The sequence below is a fragment of the Stegodyphus dumicola genome, chromosome X1 (genome assembly GCF_044657685.1).
Source record: "Stegodyphus dumicola isolate Sdum_Otavi_A_Nest chromosome X1, ASM4465768v1".
In the NCBI taxonomy this organism is placed as follows: Eukaryota; Metazoa; Arthropoda; class Arachnida; order Araneae; family Eresidae; genus Stegodyphus; species Stegodyphus dumicola.
In genome coordinates, this window is record NC_140780.1 from 28,684,548 (window position 1) to 28,707,392 (window position 22,845).

General features: G+C 34.7%; 1 protein-coding gene across 1 annotated transcript in view; it reads right to left on the bottom strand.

Moving 5' to 3' along the window:
• The window catches only part of LOC118196186 (uncharacterized), a 54,567-nt gene extending 39,323 nt beyond the window's left edge, over positions 1 to 15,244 (bottom strand). Inside the window, exons 1-3 of the mRNA XM_035367601.2 lie at positions 15,111 to 15,244; positions 8,976 to 9,074; positions 4,957 to 5,048 (exon numbers count right to left, since the gene is read on the bottom strand). Of these exons, the coding sequence (XP_035223492.1) occupies positions 4,957 to 5,048; positions 8,976 to 9,074; positions 15,111 to 15,113 (194 nt within the window). The 5' untranslated portion in view covers positions 15,114 to 15,244. The remainder of the gene's footprint in view (positions 1 to 4,956; positions 5,049 to 8,975; positions 9,075 to 15,110) is intronic.
• Between the last annotated feature and the right edge of the window lie 7,601 nt (positions 15,245 to 22,845).

A 22,845-nucleotide genomic window follows, 5' to 3' on the forward strand; every position in this document is an offset into this window, starting at 1 on the left:
TAGTTATGTGTGACTCGAGTGTGACCAATTCTGAGGCGAGTCAAAAGAACGTCCTCCTTACGATTTCCAACAATATCCCAATGCTCAATTCTAGGCTTGACGTTTCTCAACTTGTTGTGATGCTGAACATCCCAAAATTGCTGCCATTTTTTTCGGACCTTTCCCTTGATGACATTGCAGATATCTCTAAAAGGGATAAGGCGACTGGACAGTTCAACAGCAGATTTGGCTGCGATATCTGCAAGCTCATTTCCTTTTATTCCAACATGTCCAGGAACCCAGCAGTACAGGACTTCATAACCTCGAATCGTTAAATTTATATGAATTTTGAGAACATCCACTACCACAGGATTCTGCGTGTTGGGAAAAGCTTCCAAGGATTTAAGAGCACTATACGAGTCTGTGTAAACTATGAACTTTTTGTGGCAGAGCTTTGAGATATACAAAAGACCATAATATATAGCAGTCAGTTCAGATGTTAGGACTGAGAAAGCATGGTGCAGGCATCTGCCCTCTATGTAATTTTCAAATACAAAAGCCATCCCAACATGATCATTTGTCTTTGATCCATCTGTGTATATCGGATAATAACTGCTATATTTGTGCCTGTGCTCAGCAAAGAGTTGTCTATAAACGATCTCGTTAGTGCTTGCCTTCACGTGATGTTTGAAAACATCAAGAAGCTGAATCCGTGAATTTTCCCAAGGTGGGATTTCAAAGTTCTGTACTGCTTGGGGGCGCATATCAGAGAGGGAAAGTTCCTCAATGATAGGGCGAAGTCTTAAAGGAAAGGTAGGAACGCAGGATGGACGTGTTTCAAATAAAGTGTTACACTCATTATCAAGTAAGCACAGCTTATTGGGATGTTCAGGTTGGGATAAGATATTAAAATATTGTAAAAGGGACAATTGCTCACGCCTCAGATAAAGTGATGGTTCGTTACAGTCAACATATAGGCTCTGCACAGGAGAAGTCCTGAATGCTCCTGAACAAATCCGCAGACCTTGATGGTGAACAGGATCCAGTTTTAACAAAACAGATGACCGAGCGGATCCATACACAACTGAGCCATAGTCCAGTTTAGAGCGGACGAGCGCTCTGTAAATGCGAAGCATGGAGCAACGCTCTGCACCCCAGGAGGTGTTCGCCAACACTTTTAAAATATTTAGTGTTTTTAGACACTTCTTTCTCAGGTTTAAAACATGAGAAAGGAAAGTCAATTTTCGGTCGAAAGTCACTCCTAAAAATTTTACTTCAGGCGCAACTGGAATAATTGTACCATTCAAATATAACTCAGGTTCAGGATGGAGACCTCGCTTCCTACAAAAGTGCACGCACACAGTTTTCTGTTTCGAAAATGTAAATCCCTGTTTGTCTGACCATTCTTGGATCTTATTCAGAGCCATCTGCAGTTGCCTCTCTACATATCTCATGTCTGCTCCTCGACAGCTAATCTGCAGATCATCAACATATAGAGATCCCAAGATGATGGGATGAAGTTCTTTTAGTACAGAATTTATTTTTAAACTAAACAGGGTTACACTGAGCACACAGCCTTGAGGCACACCCTCTTCCTGTTAAAAAAAAATCCGAAAAAACAGAGCCAATTCTTACTTGAAAAGTTCTAGTGTTCAAGAAATTTTGAATGAAAATTGGTAGGTTGCCGCGCAAGCCACTCTCGTGAAGATCCCGGAGTATACCGTATCTCCATGCCTTATCATAAGCTTTTTCAATGTCGAAGAATATCGAGACAAGGTGGCTTCTTACAAATGCTTTTCGAATAGATGTCTCTAAGAGGAGCATGTTATCTACAGTTGTTCTTCCCTTTCGAAAACCACTCTGATAAGGCGATATAATATTCTTTTCCAAGAAGTAGACTAGGCGGCTGTTTACCATCTTTTCAAACAGTTTGCAGAGGCAACTCGTAAGGGCAATTGGCCGATAGTTGGAGGGATTCCTTGGATCTTTCCCTGGCTTAGGAATAGGAATGACAATAGCTCTCCTCCATGCACTGGGAAAGGCATGCTCCTTCCACACCCTATTGTAAAGAGTGAGAAGGGCATTCAGTGACTTACAGGACAGATGCTTTAGCATTTCATAATTCACTCCATCAAGACCCGGAGAAGACCTATGTGTCTGCAATAAAGCACTCCTTAATTCAAGCATAGTAAAGTCTCTATTGTAAGGCTCAGATTTGGAAGAGTTGAATGCGATGGGATTTATTTCAGAGTGCTGCTTCATAGAAAGAAATGCAGGTGTATAGTTTCTGCTGGAAGAAACGGAAGCAAATGTCTCACCGATAGTATTCGCAATTTCTTCTATGGAGCTAATCACTCGGCCATCTTTTTCCAAAAAGGAAAGTGAGTGGTCTTTATATATGCCGCATGCTTTTCGAACTCTTTCCCAAACCCGCTTGCTAGGCGTGGAGGATGTTATTGACGACACATATGAAATCCAGGAATCCCTCTGGCTCTGCCTTCTTACTTTTCGTGCATTTGCTTTGGCTCTTTTAAAGGCTATGAGGTTTCGCAGAGTAGGATATCTACGAAAAATACCCCATGCTTTTTTCTGTTTTTTCAGTGCTTCATGACTGTCGCGATTCCACCATGGTTTTGAATATTTTAGTAGTTTTCCTGATGTTCTAGGAATGGAGAGCATAGCTGCCTGAATAATAGTATTAGTAACAGCTTCAACAGCGTCATCGATATGCGCATCTTCTACCATAAAACCAATAAGAAGTGAATAAAAATTTTACAATTTTTCCTTCAAAATAAAAATATTTTTTTCAAAAATTCATTATAAAAGAGTCTATTAAACAGTGCTTGGAGCGCTTTGCTGATAAAACATATTGCTGATAAAAAAATTATAGCGATTCCAACTAAGTGCAGAAAAATGAAAGCTGACAACGAGGCTTAATGATTTCACCCAAAGCTTTATTTAATCGTTTAACTAATTGCTCTTAAAACTTTAATATGCATGGGGTAATAGTGTTGCATTTTAAATATTTTATTGATAGAAATCAAGTTCGAATGTACTCTCAACCCCCAATTAAGTGGGGGTAGATTAAGTTGCGGATTAACTGGAACATGTCTATGAAGTTTGAATGCGGATCAACGAAAAATAACTAATCGACTGGGTAATTATTCTTCTTTAGTGCCGTTTATGATTTAGCTTCTCCATTTCTTTTGGCATTTTTCGCTAGTTACGAAGTCATTCTTTTAATACTGATTTAGTTTGCGTAATCAAATATACTTCATCTCGAGATTAAACCTCTTGAAAATGCAGGTTAATAGCATTTTCTTGTTGTTAATATTTTTTCCTCTTTCCTGCGATTTTAGCTACCCTCAAATTAACTGGGATTCTGAGTCAACCGGGGCCATGAGCCCCGGTACATCGGAAGCTGGCTGTAGTGAGCATTTTTATATTAAAAATATCGCGAAGTTTCAAATTTAACTTTCCACTGAAAAATGTAGCTGCATAAAAGGAATTATAATTGCAACAATAACACTATCACAAATATTTGAATATTCTCCACTTCGATATTAGCTGGAACTCGCTGATACGATGCCAGTAATATCACATTATGACCTCACTTTCGCCACGAGCTCCAGAAACCCTTCCGAAATTTTTTGGAAAGATGAGACTTCCCACTTTATTTGAAGAGAAGCAGAGGGAGAATAAAGATTGCTTCTTTTAATTTCAATATCAATTTCAGATCAATCAGAGCAAGCGCATACTTGATTTTTTACCTATACGTTTCCCTCAGAAATTCTAGAGACAATTTTTATCAATATCTAGTAAATTTTAATCGCGTTTTACTGCATTTCTTATGTATGCATGTGCAACATTTGCCAACAAAATGAAGCAATCTATTATATGTAAGCGTGTGGTGTCAGCCAGGAAATCGTAAATGTTCCAGATCTAAAATTGTATGTGACGAAAGATACAACGAAAATGTCAGTGTTGGAATAAGAACTGGTAAATGGTTCGAGGAAAGTCATTCGCTTTTTTTATGTACGTAAAAGCAGAACCAGATGCAGAAAATAACGACCCTATGAAGTTTTGAATGAGACACTGACTGCCGAAAATGCGCATTTCCATAATCTGCTGACGCCGAAAATTTATTTCATTGCGCTGCAAGGCGGTTCGCAGCTTATCGGCTATTTTCCAGCTAATAACCAAGAGCCCCATTTTTATTCACTTAAATGACGTAGTTATATCTATTGTCTACTTTACTGAGGTATTTTTCGTATCAATATCAGCATAAAATTCAATTTGATTATTTTCTAACGGAATTTTGGTCTAGCCCAGGGTTTCATAAACTGTGGGTCGCAAAAATTTTAGTTTTAATATCTAACTTTTTATAATAATTTTACAATCGCAATATTTTTATACAATGTATCTGAAAATAGATAAAGACAAGACAGACAAAGAAAAAAAAAACGTTGCGACGCATTTTTATAATATAAACGTTCATTTTCCTTGCTTTGCACGTGGTGCAGTCATTTGGTCTTATTTAACATTTTCACATTGTTCTACGTCTTAAAATTAATGACCTAAAACTCCAATAGTATATTACAGTACAAGTGAGAAAATTGACAGTTTCACTCGCACGTGTGTCGGAATTGCCCAATACTTATAGGGTCCCAACAAATTTTTGTAAATTTTACGGGGTCCCGGGTTCGTGAAAATATCTGATAAAAAGGGGTCGCGACTGAAAAAGTAAGAAACCCTGGTCTAGCTCATTCTTAAAAACTCGTTAAGCGCTGGAATGCAGTTTAATGGGAAAAAGTTGAGTGTAATAACTGGCATAAATAAAAGTTTATCGCTTACTGGCTATATGAAGTAATCTAAAAAATAGGCAATTCTTCCCTCGTAAGTTTTTCTTGGCTGCATTCGCGGTTAGTAACTAATGACAATAGCATACAGAAAAGTCTGAAAATTTGAATACATTACCCTTTAGATATTCCAGCTTTATCGATAATTACTTTTGTTGCCTTAACGTTACCAAACTTGGAAAATAGGTTCTTGAGATCATCTTCGTTAGTCTGAAAAGAACACATGTCAACTTCGTTTCAATAAGTTTACAGAACAATTTAATTAGCCTCTTTCCAAATGAGTAAATTTTAAGGGACATTAGTCAGTCGCTTTAATAACGCCTTCGAAAAAGAATCAAAACGTCAGAATTTAAGCAAAGTTATTCAGGAAAGCGTAGAATTTCGTAGTATATCCGTTTTGAAAAGTTCAAGGTTTCGTAGATGCATTACTTACCATTTATATCTTTGAAATTATAAGGCAAAATGATTTTTAGATATAACACTAACATTTTGAAAGGTTAAATATCTAACTTTAAGTTCATCTAGAATTCCTTTTAAAGCAAGTTATAGTAATCACAATCGTAATTAATCACACTATTTTCATATTTGTTAATCTTGCTACATATGAAGAAGTGATAACCAATTGTTTTGAGCAGATCTCCACAGAAAAACCTATTGGTGGTGCATCAATTACTGCTCATCCGAGTGTTAATTAGACAACGTCGAACTTGCTAGCAGTACTTTGGGTTATAATAATTCAAAAACTTACTGGGACACAGGAAATATTCAGACATTCTGTGGTAAAAATTCAGCCATTATTCCAAAACTAAATATCCTTTTAATTATTTTGTGTCTAATTACAATACTAAATGTATGATAAATCAAATTAGGTAACAGTAGTGAGATATTTTAAGCATTTTGTCTTTAAATAGGAATAAACAGGGAGATAAAGTAGAGGAGCATTGAGGTAACAAGTATAAGAGCTAATTCTGTCAGTCTTTTTATGTAAAGCGCCTGGATAAATCTTAAATCTGGAAAATATAAATGAAAGTTTAGGATTCACTTTACAAACATGCATGAAGAAAACGGATATCTTTTAACATGAAAAGAAAACTTACATTTTTCGCTGCAGTCATAGAAAAACCTAAGAAAAACAAGTGAGCTACTGAACGTAAGCAAATTTTTCATGATTTTGAAATACATGAAACAATTTTAAAGCCACGAACAAGGCGTCCAGTGCATTTCACTGAAAGCTAAGAAAAGTGGATCGTTAGAAATATTCTTGCTAATCCTAAAATCAGTGCATTGAAATTGACTAAGAACCCAACGAATATTTAGAGGGTTCACTACTGCAGAAATTGTTATGAATATTTTAAGAATAACTTTCATGGCCAACTAGTCAGACGAAAAATAATTTTTCAGGAAAGTGCGTAGAATGGTGCGATCGAAGTTAGCCATGCACTATTAAAATGTTGCAATTAGTTTAGATTGGATGTTCGGAACTGGTTTAGATTTGTAGGAAGAATGTAAATTCAGTATTTTGGGGATTGAGGGAAAGCAAATGATATCGCAAAAGTCCAATCTCACTCCATCAATAAAACATGGTTGAAATAGCTAGATGGTCTAGAGCTGTACGAGTGTTTGTGGCATTAGAAATCTACATTTTACTGATGCCAAAATAAATTATGCATTTTAACGTTTTAAAATACACTTTTAAAGGCTGCCAAAAAATGGACATACTATTTTTCTGATTAATAATGCCATTTATTATGTTTCGGATCCATTCAAACTGGTCTTCTAGTAATTATAAACAGATCATGTGCAAGAAAATTTAAACCACAGAATGGGAAAAAAGCAAATCCCTGTCAAAATTTTATAAACTTCATTCCTAGAAAACTCAGGGAAATCAAAAAGGAAAGGACATCCAACACATTAGAGTTTGTGTTTTAGTTTTAAGAAATATTTTGTGTTCCAATAATTTTTTTTCCATCATTTTCTCTTTTTTACACGAGTGCATAAGTTAATATTTAGCATTTGATTTTGCTTAGCCCCCAAGAACGCATACAAGAAAGGCTTTAAAATTAAATATTTAAATATTCTTTCAAAAATTTACATTTTGTGCACCAATACATCGACTAAGTTCATTCCAAACCAAGTTTGAAGTTTTGAAAGATAATGTTAAGGAGTTAAAAGGGAGGTTCATATTACAGGTAAGATTGATCCTAACTAGGGTCACGCCAACTAACGCCTTGAATACAACGTAACGTTAACTACCAGAAAGGCCAACTGCGATTTATGAGAAATAATGAAAATGATAGGAAAGTATACTTTTGCTTGCAGAAAATGCTCATATTCCTAATTTAAATCACGTAGGATTCCGAAATTTAATGCACTAACCCTTTTCTACTCGATAAATGTGCCCGTTTACATAAAAACTCCAACTGACGTGCCCCGTCATTAGAGTGTTATAGTATTTTAATGCCAATAGCAGTGCAAATATGTTTATGGAAAATTTTGTTGTGATGAAGTTTCCTGCTTAGTTTCCCGATTTTAAATATACAGAAACGAATTCTTAACTTTGTAATATCATTACAATGGTTTGCAATTGAAAGGAAAAACCTTTATCCTGCGAATTCACAATTTGCGCATATTTTTACAAGAAAACTTGTGCTTTTTTTTTTTTTTTTTTTTGTTTTGTTTTTGTCATTTTACATGAACCTGAATCGGCCATTTTTTAAATAAATATAAACTTGAACGAAATTACATAACTGGAAATTGCCTTCAACAGAATTTTGAATTTCAGTACGAGTAAATGCTGTTACGTTTTATTTATTGTATACCTAAATATTCAAATTATTAGTTGAATGCTTTCACTTACCTCAATTTTCAATATTTCGATTTCAATATTGTAAAATAAATGAAGCAGGTCACCGAGTCGGTTCTGTGTCTAAAGAATATGATATTGAAACAGTTTACTTGTCAGACACAATTACTGTTACAGTGAAAATTATTCATTAAAATCCTAAACGAAAATTAGCGTTGAAGTACGTATTGTATTGAAAGGAATAAAATGAAAAGTAATTAGATCGTGGTGACAACACAGTTCGATTACTAGACGTAGCACATGCATGTAACTGCTAACACAAAAACACTATAGGCAGCATCATAGGGAAGTTTGCATTCAGCGGGTTATCGGTGGAAATGATAAAATTTTTCTGTAATGTAAAAATTTAGTTGCAAGAAATCATATTTTTGCCACAAAGCCATTAGTCATATCATATATATGTTTCATTTCTGAGCTTACGGCCCTCTTTACAGTCATTTATTATATAACAGAAGATATGATGCACAACTTTTCGGTGTGAAGTTTTAAACGTGTTTTAATAGATTAATATTCAACTTTTCAAGGCCTTTTAAAACCACAATAAAAACGAGACTAAATCAAGTATGACAGTTGTGCAAATAGGAATATAAATTCCCCATTGAAACAGTCAACGTCGTATCGATCAAATAGTTATTTAAGGTACTTGCGTATTAACGCCACCACCTTGGCGCAGTTTACCGATTTGCACAGATGAAGAGTTAAAAGTTAACCATCGGGTGCAAATTGCTGATTTTCGCGACTAAGAGAATTTCCTATCTCTTAATCATTAGTCGGCACATGTTAACACAAGAAGAAATTTTGATTATTAAATAAGAATTATGTATTACAAAAATAAATAAAACACTTCTCCCGAAATCGTTTTGTAATTTTTTACTCTTCTCTTCCCCTATAAAAAGCAATATGTTTCACTTAAAAAATTTCAGACAATAGCACAAATCCGCCATTGCTAACAGGCTATTAAACACATTCTCCTCAATCCCTTTAGCGGTTTTGCGGCAAAATACTATACTTGCAGAAGTTTTATCTCAGTCTCTTCCAATTGTGACAAATTCGACAAGCGAATATTTTAAAATTCAATTTAAGGCTAAAAATATCGCAATGTCTAAATTCACATAATTTTGCGACTTCTACCAAGGTGGTTGCGATAATACGCAAATACCTTTAGTTCATCACTATATTTATTCCGGGTATTTTGCATCTGATTAGGGCCTTCATTTTCATTTCATATACGAAAAAAATCATAAATAGAAATTACAAGGAAAGTGAATACTTACATTTCCAGAGATTCCACCTACGAATATTCTATTTGGTACAGCTGTGCCATTTTTTAAAATGACATTTATACCACGGGAATCGTCGCGCCCTCCTGTTGCCTGAAAAGTAAAGCTTTTATTTTTCTGTGCAGAAATGAAGCTGGATTATTGGATTACTGCAAAACACTTAATACCCATTTGCTTTAAAAGTGGGAACATTTTTATGGGATGAGGTATGCAATGTATACCATCACGTAATCGCTCTCAGTCGTGGGAGACGGGCACTGACGTCCCGCTGAACAGGATTTATATTTAAATTTTAAATCAAAGAAAATAAAAAGGGATGCGGTTTTTTTGCTTCCGTAATCATATATATGTTTCAAATAAAGGGTTCTTTGAAATCATATTACCTTCTCCCTCTCCAAAATCTCTGAACACTGGCGAAAGAAAGATCTCAAGCAAATGACTCCATCAAGCACAGCCGGTTTAAGACCATCTAATGCCCTTAGCAAAAGGCTGGACGAATGCCTCGCATTCTATTACTTAAAATTTGCCGATCTAAAACCACAGAGGCCGATTCACAAAATAAATTATTTTACGTTCCTTCCGCTATAATTCCCTAAACAAGAACTAATGTTGCTTAATATTTAATACAGCCGAGCTAAGTCATTCAAAAAGGTGGCTTCTGGACTTATGTTTTCTGCTTTTTACCCTGAATCACTGTTAATCGAGAGAGAGGGGGGGGGCAGATTTTGCCCATAAAAGTCCAGAAGTTCTAGTTACGTATCTGCTTTTCTAGAGTAATGTCTTGCAGTAATATGTATGAGAAAACTAGCAAGAATCCCGATACAACCTCTATCAGCTGCCGGGAAATTAGAACGACTTACTAATGGTATGCGCATTAGCCCCTTGGCCACTTTACTGCTCAAGTCGAAAAAACCAAGTAATAAGGCATATTGTTTTACAAATATGCTAATTAGGTTGTGAAAAAGGCTGTCCGTGTTCCAGGATCATCACCTTTATTGTGACAGCGATCGAGCCCTTCAGCACTGTTAAGTATTTCGATTTCTCTCTCTCCTCAGGCTCAGCAGAGACCGAGCACTAAAGTTTGGTACTTTATTGCTCGGTCTCTGGTGGTAGTTTGTTTGGGTTACTGGTAGTTTGTTTGGATTCGAATGCAGAGGAATAGGTTTCCCGCATGTTTGGTTTCGTTCTCTATGTGCAACGCAAATAAGAACCACTTTCCCTTAGGAAGCCCCCCCCCACGTAGGCATCCCTCCTCTTAAGGCAGACAGTCCACAGATGTTTTGGCGTAATCAAATAAACCAAACCCCTTTTCAAATGCGCAATTCATGTAGGCACTTGTTTGCGAGGCAAGACAATTTTTCCTTATTTTGTAATTAAGCTGCCGTAAAATTTTATTACACAGTAAAGAAGTGAACATTTGCAACACCTATCTCCTGTAAGAAAGAAAAATTAGTGGTGATATTAAATATCCGTAGATATGTTTTATTTATTGAGGAGTAGAACGATTTCTCTGCTAAGGGTATGCTATTAAAGATAGTCTGCTTGTAAAAAGTTTCATTTACTGCAATTATATTTTTTGAAATATAAATTATCTGCTGCTTAAAAGTTTTATTTTTATGTAAAATGACGCTTTTAAAGAAGAAACGGCCGGAAGGCTATGTTTGCGCTCTTTCCGAAGAAAATTATTCGTATCTAGTTATTAAAAAATTTTGTGAAAGCCATGATTTTCCTGTATCTAAAGCAACTATAGATATTGTCAGTCAATAAGAAAGGAAAAAGACATCAAATTTTGGTTTTAAGGAGAAAAACTTTTCAAAATACATATGCAAGGAAAAAAGGGAATGTTTCGAATGTTGCAAAGGTAAGAACTTTAATGTTAAAATAAAAATTAGCAAAGTCAAAGGACATTTGCATAATCATTAAAATGCTCAGTGTCGACTGTAAACAAAGTGGTTAATTCTGATTTCAATCTTAAAAAGGTGGAATAACGTAATATTCAGTCTTTCTGCATGATGCATCGCAGAAAGCGCTGCAGAATTCTTTGAGAGACAATTATTCGAACAAAAATAGAAAAATAATGTCATAATAGGTGAATCTCTGATGTATTTAAATGACAGCAATAATAGGAGATTCACTTATCAAAGAGAAGAAAATAAATCTTAGAACATGTTCAAAGAATTTCCAAGTTTTTCAAAGGGATTTATGATTGTTGCTGGTTCCCGATATAAAGGCAAATAATAATTTAATTGGAAATTAACTTCAGAAAACTTAAGGTCAACTCCACATATTATCAGGAACATATTGTATATCCAAAGAGTCATCAATCGGTAGAACTACATCAAGACAAAACAAGCAGCCAAGCGTCAAAATCTGTTAATTTCCCGAGAAAAATGGAACAGAACAAGAAAAGGGTGTCGAGGCCATACACTTCATGCATATTCCTCCTAAATCTCCTGATCCACGGATGTCTGCGCTTTTGGACCTTTAAAAAGCGAATTTTCCAAGCGCCAACCTGCAATCCTCCTTGTACTCCGGAAAACTGTTCAAGAGGAATGGGATAAAATAACTCGGTACTTTTCAGTTTTGCCGGCGCAAGCGATAAAGTCGCCAGTAATGATACAACTGATGCCAAACGTAATATCCTCGCTGGTAACCTTTTACGCCTCAATTTCAAAACAAGTCGCAGCCATTTCTTATCAGATTGTTTCTTTCAATACTGGCATAGAATTACATAGAATTTTTACCAGATATTTCAATTTTATGCCATAAGGCCATTCGCGGGCGGTAATTAAGTCAATTAGGATGCAATCACACCACTCACCCGATGGCGAAAATATAGAAAAAGCAAAGTCAAGAGTTAAATTCATCAATTCTAATTAGAATGCACTAGCGAAGTAAAGTACTGCGATTTTACAAAATTTCTAAGTAAGCTATTCGTACGAATTGAAATAATTCTGGCATTTAAACTTTTATTCCAAATTAAAATTCAACTTGAAATTAATGTAGATAATTACCGAGAGAATTAGATTTTTGTAGCGTAGTTTACATGAGATCACTTGTGGTCACGTGATATGAACCGGCGAATCAGGATGTTGTACGATGAAAGGATAGTAAATTCTTAATGTCCTTTTACAAATTTATTGCCTTTATTGGATTTCTTACAAAATTTTAAACGACATTAAAATGTTTATACCTTCAAAATAAAAAATTCTTAGAACTAACATTTGTCAACATATTTTACGTGTATACTATGTTTTCGCCAATAAAGTCTGCTTGGCGAGATTTGCGCCGGCGAAACCTAAAAGTACAAATAACTCTTTCGATACTAAAAAAAAAAGCTTTATTGTCTTTATTATTATTATTATGGTGTAGAAAGATGTTGAAGATTAAGGGTTATAAAATGGAACATTTAAAGCACAAAATGTTTAGATAAACTATCTCTGTAAAAACAGTGAAAACTGTCTAAAAAATGTGCGTACAGCATCTGTAAAGATTTATAGAAGAATGAATCAGAACCAGGAAGGGTGCGTAGTGAATTATTAATGCATTAGATTTTCATTACGCGCAAAATAAAAAGGCAGTACGGTATCACGTAACGGCTTCATGAATAACGAATTTCTTCATGATAAGTTTCGGGAATACGAGCACATTTTAAGTAATAAATTTTAAAAAGAAAAAAACGCCCAATTTAGTTGCAAACTGTTTTAATATTATATAAAGAAAACTTATACACCTGAAGTTCGTTTCGCTATCATTTCTCGAGACTGAGTTGTGTTACTCAAGTAATTTTCACAACAGGAAGAGTTTAAAGTTAATTATGACAAATATGCGAGGGCAGTTTCCCTGAGACGAAATGCCCTCGAGGAACGTTTTCTAAAGAAAACCGACAAATATTCAAGTCAAACTAAGACCACGAAAACCACAGGGGTTCATTTTGAGCAAGGCGAAACTCATTTGAAGAGATAGCATTGAAATTAAATCAGACGCATTTCAAAAATTTTAGTAAAACTATTTCATTTAATAGTTAAGATCCAAAAGTTTTAGTACAACTGTTTCATTTAATAATTAAGATCGAAGTTATTTAAAACTAATTCTTTAAACAAATCATTAGAATAATTTATGCTTAGTAAACATCGGTGTTATTTAATGGAATTTACATTTAATAGACTAAAAGTAATCAGCAAAAAGCGTATGTTGACTCTTAATTCGTGCATGACCTTGCTATCGGATGAAACATCATAACTTTCCTTTTTCCAAATTAGAATAGGGTATTGTCGAAATTTTCGCGTTTTCCTTCATATGCTACGAAAATAGTGCACTAGATTTTTAAGAGCGAAAACTTACCGAGAAGTTTAAAAGAAAAAAAGGGCCTAGAAGTTAAGTTTAAATCCAGATGGTTTCTTCCTTCTCGTAAACAAACAGTTTCACTAGTTATTAAACAGAAATACAATCAAGTCGATACTTGTGAATTAGTAGCTGCTAACTCATTTTCGATACTGGCTTGATTAGGTTATATGACTATGGCAAAGCCACGAGGACCATCTGCCCAAGAATAGCGATACCTTCGTGAAGCGCTTTCTGGGAAATATTGACATGCATTCATGTTACATACGGAGACAACCACGAAAACTAACAATGCAACCAGCTCGTTTGCCTGGGATCGATACCAAGCCAGATTGAACTACCAGAAACCAGCGGTCTTTAACTACTGGTGGGGCCAATATTTGCTGAGAAAATATTATCGTTCTGTATTTACCAACATTTGTTTCCGTTGCAAGCTGAATGTTGAAGCCTTTTATTCAGAAATGAATTTTCTGCCATGCATCATCAGCTGTAATTAACATTTATTCACGTTGGTCACTCATTTTACGCAAACATTTATTCCAGAAAATCCACACCCTTAAAGCTGTTTATTTCGATTGCAAATCAATGTAATACAAAACTGGAGCATTTATATGGCAACTATACAAGTCTAAAATAGAAATAATGTGCGATATGTTACTTAGAAGTTAACAATGTTTTTAACTGTGTCCATTTAACAAGCAACTACGGGAATATTAAGAATTTCTGTATTAAACGGACACAATTGATGAATCGCCAGTCATGGTTTATGAGCTTTCAAATGGACATGCTCGAGACTAATCCAAGGAAGTTAGCTTAGTAATCTCACTATTTAAATCGATTTAATTTATTATAAATTGTAAACAAATACTGCTTTTTGCAAAATATTCTTTCTTTAAATTTTTTGACATAAAAATTTGAAATTTCCTTTCTGTTGAACTTCACAAGAAAAGAACATTTCACCGTTAACTTTGTCTACAGCAAGAAAAAACTCACTTGACGATACTACATTCTTTGTTTTAAAGCATTATAAAATTATTTTGAACCATAGTAATGTGAGAATACCATTTTTTTTTTAAATAGTGAAATAACGAAGTTAATTTTTCTCGAAGTTTATGCTATCCATGAAATTTTACAGATTCAGGAAGTTGTTAAATTAATTATTGAAAAATATTTCAGTGCATTGCATTAAATTGATTTCTGGCAAAACCTCCATCAGATTGGGAGATTGAGTACTGAAAGATTTTTTTTCATTCTCAAAATTTATTACTGGATTCTAATTAGATTCCTAAAGTGACACTACAGCATTTTACAAACACTTTCTACTTTCAAACATTTTTCATAAAATATGTAACCAGGTATTGCAAAGTTTTTCCCCTCTCGCTCTTCTGGGGTATGGGAAGGGGGTATTTATTAAATAGGAGAAAACTACGTAAAAGCAGTTCTGGGTTATTCGAGAATTATTGTGGAAAAGTTTATAAGTACGAAATGCAATTAGCTATCGTAGACTAAGGAATAATAAATGACTTAATTTAAGCTTAGCATTCTTTAAGAACGTCGTTATCAGTTTGGTTGAAAAATTAAAAAAAAAGACAAGCATGCTTTTCTGTATTAATTACATTACAATATTCGTATTTTCTACATAATAACTTTCCAATTAAGTTGCATACAATTAATTATTTGCATTGATAAATACTCAAATGCTTCAGCAGAAAAATTTCTTACTTGTGATACCAAGTATATACGAACTGTTTTGAAATCTATTAATCATGCAAGTTAAATACATACCATTGCAGTCACACAACGTAGAAAAGAAGGGAGGTTAAAGTAACAAATGGGACATCAGCAACAGAAATGAAATCCTCTGTTCGAGTTTTATATTCTACTTCTTCCATTAACCTTTAAAATGTGCATATCTATACGTAATACGCTTTGTGGCTCAGACAGCAGAGCATTAAACTTTGGAATTAAAATTAACGTATTTCACATTACATTTTTAGATGTAACTTGATGCCTATGTTTGAATTTAAATGGATTGTACTCTAATTATGCAATTTATAATCTTATCAAGCTCTTTTTTCCACTCACAAACATTCAGGTATTTTGAGCGTCTCTTGAAAAGAATCATTTAATGACTTCAAACTGTAATCAGAACTATGTTCATTTTTTGTTACAAAAGAATTTAATGTTTGCAAAGATTCAGTCTTAGACACTTTTAAAAATTCATAGGTTAATATATTCTCATTGAAACCGGAGATTATAAAATGATCAATAAGATAGAAGGAAATAATGGAACAGAATTCTTTGATCAGTCAAAAGCAGCAAAGTTTTCCTCCAAATTACGGAGATAAAAGCAATTTTTATTCATTATTATTTATTAAATTTTCTCTACTTCAAATTAATGCTTAAATGAAAGTTAAAAATTAAGCTTACTTTAAAATCTGTAGTAAACTGGAAAATCGAATGATAAAGTTGATATTGTCATTTCCAACAAAGAGAAATATAATTCAGTAAAGAAAGCAAAAAGAGAGCTCAGTGAATTACAAGAAAATATTATTGTTACCAATTTTGTACATAGATAGATGATATTAATGCAATTATACGTGGAACTGTTGTACTTTTTCTGTCTAATGTAACATGAAAACATCTAGAGAGAATAGCTATGCCGGAAAAGTACGAATACAGAATAAATGGTTATCTCGGTAATTTGGTGAGATATCACGAAGCTGACAAAGGTTTTGGTGACTAATTTTTATCGCGAAACGTGGCGACCATTCGGCGATATTTGGTCCGGTCCTTGTATCACCATAACAGATATTACAACTGAATAAATGTAAATGATCAGTATATTAGCTGTAATCGTAATTCGACCCTAATGCTGCCTTCCAGTAATTTCGAGAAGGCGTAAGTGCTAGAAATATCTCGGTCGAGTGAAAACTATTTAAAGGCCGGTGAGAGTGCTCTCAGTTTGTTGTTGTCGCGAGTTGTTAGTTCAGCGGGAGTTCGAAGTACAGAGATATCTCCGGGTTAGATTTCTATTTAGATACGCTTTGCATTTCGTTGTGTTTAACGTTTTTAGTTGTTTTAAGTCTAACTAGTGATTGTACTCTGTGATACTGTACGAGTATTTCTGTAGAAAATTCCAGAACTCTGAAACGTTCCTTTTGATAAAATAAATTTTATCAATTTATCATCGGAGGGTGTGTGCATTTAATCTATTGCGAAACCGTACGCACGCAGTCACGGAGGTTTTCTATGGGGCGGAAAAACTCTCAAAATACATATGCAACAAGCCATCAGAAACAAACGGCATATGAAAAACTTAATCTGCAAAGAAAGGGAAAATGCAGAATGGAAAAAGAATTTCTAGCAAGACTATGGAGGCTACACCACTGCACTATCCGAGTGTTAAATCATTAGGACTATTTCGCTTTAAGATTACGTCATTTTTTCTCTTCTTGGCGCCTTGGATGGAGCGAATGTTCATTACAGTAAACCTGTAAACGCTCGCTCAGTTTTTTACTGCTGTTGTTGTTAGTAGTAAGTCATCGCTTGAAAGATGGCACGCATGTGATTAAGGTTTTAAGAATAAAATATTAATTAGTACAATCCACATCTAGTTAATTTGGAATTGTTGTATAATCACATGAACATTTTTTGGTCCGTCGAGCCGGAGGTAAAATATATATTCGCTTAAAGTTAGCTTTTTAGAAACATTTGGAATACTTTCGTTTTTGTTGTATTACGCATAACTTCATATAGAGTGTTTGAAATGCTTTCGTTTTCGTATGGATCACGCAATTAAGGTTGGGTACTGTGTCATCGTTCACTTCCGGTATTGCTGTCTAGAAATCTGCAATCACGGTAAGTGATAAATTATTCCTTTCTTCATGATGAGTGAATTGAAAGCGATTAAAGCTAACAAAAAGAGCTTAAAACGCAGTATCACAAAGTTTGAAAATAAGATAAATCGAATGGACGACAATGGACGAAGTAGATATTTCCTTATTGCAGTTATACGAATAAAAAATATTACAATTTAAAAAGAAATTAAGTAACATTTTCGATTCTTTATTTGCACATTGTGAGGAAAAGGACACTGACGAATTCATAAGGAAAAGGAAAATATAGAAGATAATCTCGATGAAATTCATTTGAAAATTAAAAGAAAAATTTCTGAGATCAGTTCTCAGAGGAATAGTTGTTCAAATGAAAACGGTTCGAGTAATGACATAATTGTTTCGGATATAAAATTGACTAAACTGCCTTTTCTAGTATTTAGCGGGAAAATTGAAGAATGGATTGAATTTGAAGATTTATTTTATTTTCCGCACAGAAAATTAACTAATGCGCAAAAATTGCAATATTTAAAGAGTTCGTGTAAGGCAGATGGGTTAAATATTATTCCTTCCATTCCAATTTCGGATTCAAATTGTGACATAGCATGCACTCTGTTCGTTGAGTGCTATTGCAACAAAAAAGATTTGATCAATTCTATCATAAAGAAGTATATTTCTATACGGTGATTCTAAACGGGTGATTCTACTTCGTCGCTTTTAAAATTTATCGATAAGGTGCATGAATGTTTACTACCCTTACAAGCATTGGAGCAAAAGGTGAAAGAATTTTCAGACACGTTAATTGTTTATTTATTAGTTGAAAAGTTGGATAGAAATACTCGGTGTTGGTGGGAAAGATCACTTAAAAAAGACGAGATAGGAACAGTTAAACAGCTGACATGTTTTTTGAAGGAACACGCTCTCACCTATCACATTACAAATCTCCGCATGGGGAATCGAAACGTTCATTTAATACCATCACTTTCGGAAAATTCAAAAAATTGTCCTTATTGCAAAGGTGATAATTTATTGTTGAAATGTGTGCAATTCTTAAATTTAACAGTCAAGGAACGATTTGAATTTGTAAAGACAAAAACAAAACTATGTTTCAATTGTTTATCTTCGGTCCACACAATCAAGGACTGTAAAAGTTCTAATACATGCAGAAAATGTCAGAAATTTCTCAATTCGCTCTTACATTTTGATCGAAGTGAAGAAAATTTCGATAGAGCAGATGGCACATCGAATCAAAACACAAACAAGACTAATAAATTTAGCAGTAATCTTTCTCCAAATGCTGATACATTTACTCCATTGGCAAGCAGCCAAAAGGTTAGTGACACTAATGAAACCAACCAAGCAAAGTCCATTCACAGTACTGCACTGAATATTTCCAGTTCTTTTAATAAACAAGTTCTACTTTCAACTGTAATTATTTTCGTTAAAGGTGGTGATGAAAAATTTGTTTCGCTGAGAGCCTTGCTTGATTCTGATTCTCAAAATAATTTCATTACTAAAGAATGTGCTGAATTATTGAATTTGAAGAAAAGAAAATAAACGCTTCTATTTCAGCTATCAATGGCACAGTTATGGGTATTAAGGAAAACGCTATAGCAACCATAGCTAACGCTACTAGAGATTTTATTCGTACCTTAAAATTTTTTGGTGTTCCAAAAATAACACACGTAACGCCTGCTAGATATCTAAACATTCCTGATCTTAAGCAGTTGCAACCCATTGCTTTCGCTGATCCAGAGTTTTATAAAACCTGGTCAAATACATGTTTTATTATCTAACGAAATATTTTTCGATTTACTGGGAACAAATAGAATAAATATGCAAGACCTCATGCTCCATCAATCAGTTTTTTGATACATCGTTAGCGGGTCAGTACGCATGCCGCAGCAAGACAATTTTGATAATTATTGTGGGTTGGGTTTGTTGAAACTGTGGATCATTTATCTGACAATATGAGAAGGTTTTGGGAGATTGAAGGTATTAATGAAGCAAAAAAAGTGAAGAGTCAGGAAGAGGAATTTTGTGAACAACACTTTCTTCGTACAAACAGGAGGCAAGATAACGGCAGGTGTGTAGTGGAAATGCCAATTAAGGAGGAAGGGCGAATCGAAGGGCGAACCCTTTATGCGAATCGAGGAAAAACGCTAGTAAAAAACTGAATTATATACTTAAACGCTTCACTCGCAATCCCGAAATGAAACCCTTGTACGAAGATTTCATTAAGGAATATAATAAATTAGGCCATTCCACAGAAATTAATGAAGGGGATAGCTCTGGTTTTTCATATTATCTTCCTCATCTTCCTCATCATGGTGTTTTCAGGCCCGATAAACCTAGCACGAAACTTAGGGTAGTGTTCGATGTTACTGCTCCTACGACTACTGGAATTTCGTTAAACGAAATTCTACTGAATGGATGGTTAGTTCAAGACGAACTATTTGATATTATTTGCAGATTTCGAACGCATAAAATTGCCTTCACAGAAGACATTGTAAAAATGTATCGTCAGATTTTGATTAAAGAACATCAAAGAGATTTATTACGCATCTTATGGAAGAGTAGTGAAGAAGAACAAGTTAAAAGTTTATAGACTGAAGAATATAACTTATGGTACTTCCAACGCACCAGACCTGGCAACACGCACATTTAACCAATTAGCAGAGAAAGAGAGAAACAATTTTTCGTTAGCAGAGCAAATAGTAAAAATTTGATGTACATGACTTCCTTGTACGGAATATTAAATTATACGCATTTTTTCTCGCATTTCATTTAAACCTATTGGATTGAATTAAATCTACTTCGTTGACAGCGCATAAACCACAATAGAATAAATGCACTCTTTAAAGTTCCCTCTATTTGTTTACCATAGCGACACTCTGGCGCTAGGTTCACTTAACAGTATTATCTTTTGTTCATATTATAACTCAGAATGCACAAAATTTATATAATTTAAAGAATTATCTAATCCTTGCCACATGTTCTATTCAAATACTATAATAAAGCTAGAACGAATTTAAAAACGAATTTAGAACGATATATTAAAGAAATTAAGCAAGCAAAACAAAAAAAGAAACAGTTTTTCACAGACGATTGAGTATTTCTCATTCAATTAATTCAGTTCTCACTTCGCGGCAAGGCAAAAATACATAAAAACTCAAAATATCTGTATTAAAAATTACGAAGTAAATCTTAAACACTTATTTCCTCGAAAAAATTCCAGAAAGGATTAAGCATGATTTAATTCGCAATAATAAATGAAGGCGTTATCTTTGTTGTTGCGAAGCTATGTTTCTCTAGATTGGCAAATATCCACTATTCTGCTGTTTCAAATGTAAACAAGCAATGGCCGCCATCAAAAAAATTATTAGGCTTAGCGGCACTTAAAAAACTTTAAAATTGTTGATAATTCTAAAAATATTGCATACAGATTTACTAAAGGCATAAAAACCTTAACCGGACGATAAGAACAACATAATTTAATCATTTTTAATGCAAAAAATTGCACAATTTACAAACATATAAGAGTGAAGAAACTGAGATCACTGAGCCGGGTAACAGAGTGGATATATATATAGATATATTTATATACGTTTGGTGCGGCCGATTGCAACCAAAATACGAGGTGCACATCTACATGTTATAGCAGTTCTATATACAAAATTTCAACGTTCTGAGGCTACTCGTTTTTGAGTTATGCGAGATATGTGCGTGCGCACGTACGTACATACGTTTGTACAGACGCCACGAAAAATTCTCTTCAGAATTAATTTTAAAGCAGTTTTATAATTTTTTTGGAGGAAACGAGTCTTTTATTCTGTCCTTACGTACAGATATCACGCAAAAACGTTGTTAAATTGCATTCGATAGCGGTCAGAATGGATATTTTCATTGAAATATGCTGCCTGAAACTTTTCGCGATTACAATACTTCCTTTTTACTTCGTACAAGGAAGTAAAAATAGTAATGTACAACGAATATGTCAAAAGTGTCCTTGTGTGGCAATGTATACATTTTCTTTTAAAGTTAATAAACTCCCGATTCGGCCCCGGGGGGACACGAGACACATGCCTGTTTACCTATGATATACATCAGGCGTCCCCATCAACTACCTACCTACCTACCACCCATTCCAGAAGGGAAGGATTAGAGTTGAGTCATCAATATTTCAGTTAGATTGTCTCAGTTCAGTTGGACCGTGGTCCGTCCACAGTCAGGACCAGATTTGCCCTAGTATTATATAATAAGCCTGTCAGGGTTTGGAGAAAACATGGTATATGGAATCAAGCCTAAAACATTAATGAATATCAGGAATTCAGAAGTGTCAACATTAAGGTATGGTCTGGAATTTCGATGGTATATCCAGGACAGCTTGTATGGATCTTAAGTTTTACTAACGTTTATTTTTATTTTAAATCTTTACTATCACTTCTTATTTTCTACTTCCGGCCAGAATTAAAAGCTTTAACTTATTTATGCAAATTTGTCTGGCGAACGCCAAGTACTTAAGTTGTGGCTTTTTGCCAAGCAAGAGAGAGGAAGGAGTTAGTCGAAGCAGGCCGCTTGCCTTAGCAGTTTTACTCGGTTGCTGGTTGCCTTCCAGGGCAGAGGTTTAATCCTCTTGATAATTTTAAACGTATTGTAGTGTTAACAGTTCTCTGTACTACATACGGCTTCCTGTTAATATACGGCCAATCTTCTCGGAGACCCTTGTTTCTTATTCCAAAGTTAAGTTAGAGTTTAGTTAATATTTTTTATATTCTTACGTTCAGACCACAAGTGGTTGGTCTCTGTATTCCGAAGTCCGGAAATTATTGTAAAGAGTGAAAAATAAAGGGTTTCGTATACCCTTCCTGTGTATCTTGTCTACTTCCCACATTTATTGAATATAGCTTTAGTAAGCTCCCTGTTCCGAGTCAGGTCTTTGCATGTTCCCAAAGCAAGAAAGAAGAAAAACTGAACCTGATAGTGGCGCCCGACGAAGAAGAATAACCATGGCCGAGTTTCAAGAAGAACCTGTGCTGCCTGCAGAAGCGGCACAGAATCCAGAAATGCCAGCTGCCGCCCTGGAAGGATTTGGTTACATCGTCCAGACCATGCGCGCTTCGATGAAACCAGAAGCAACATTTAATGGAAACTCACCGGTAACCAGTTTTTTGGGAAAATTGGAGGACCACTTCATGATGTATCCCGTGCACGAGTTCCAGAAAGTCACCTTAGCTACTAGCGCTTTGAGGGGCCAAGCGCTTAATTGGTTCAAATGTATAGGCAGAAGTCTCTTGGGTCAAGCAGGAAGTCCCACCTATACTTACGAAAATTTCAAGACTGCCCTAGTAAAAGCCTTCCCTGTCGTAAGGGATCGTGCGAAATTAGAAACGGAACTTTTCAGCATATATCAGCAAAGAATCGAAAATCTTTCCACCTTTATTTTAAGAAAAATTCACGTCTTCAAACTCTTGTATGGAAACCGTCCGGATCCTGAGATAATTCAAGTGATTTTGCCGAGGTTACTTCCCCAAGTACAAGACTTTATTGAATTAAGGAATCCGACTACACTGGAAAAGTTATTTGAGCTAGCAATCCAATTTGAAAGTAGAAGAACGGCGGACATTGAAAGAAGACGCCAATATCAACAACGAAACCAATTTGGTGAGCCAAGACCACAGCAA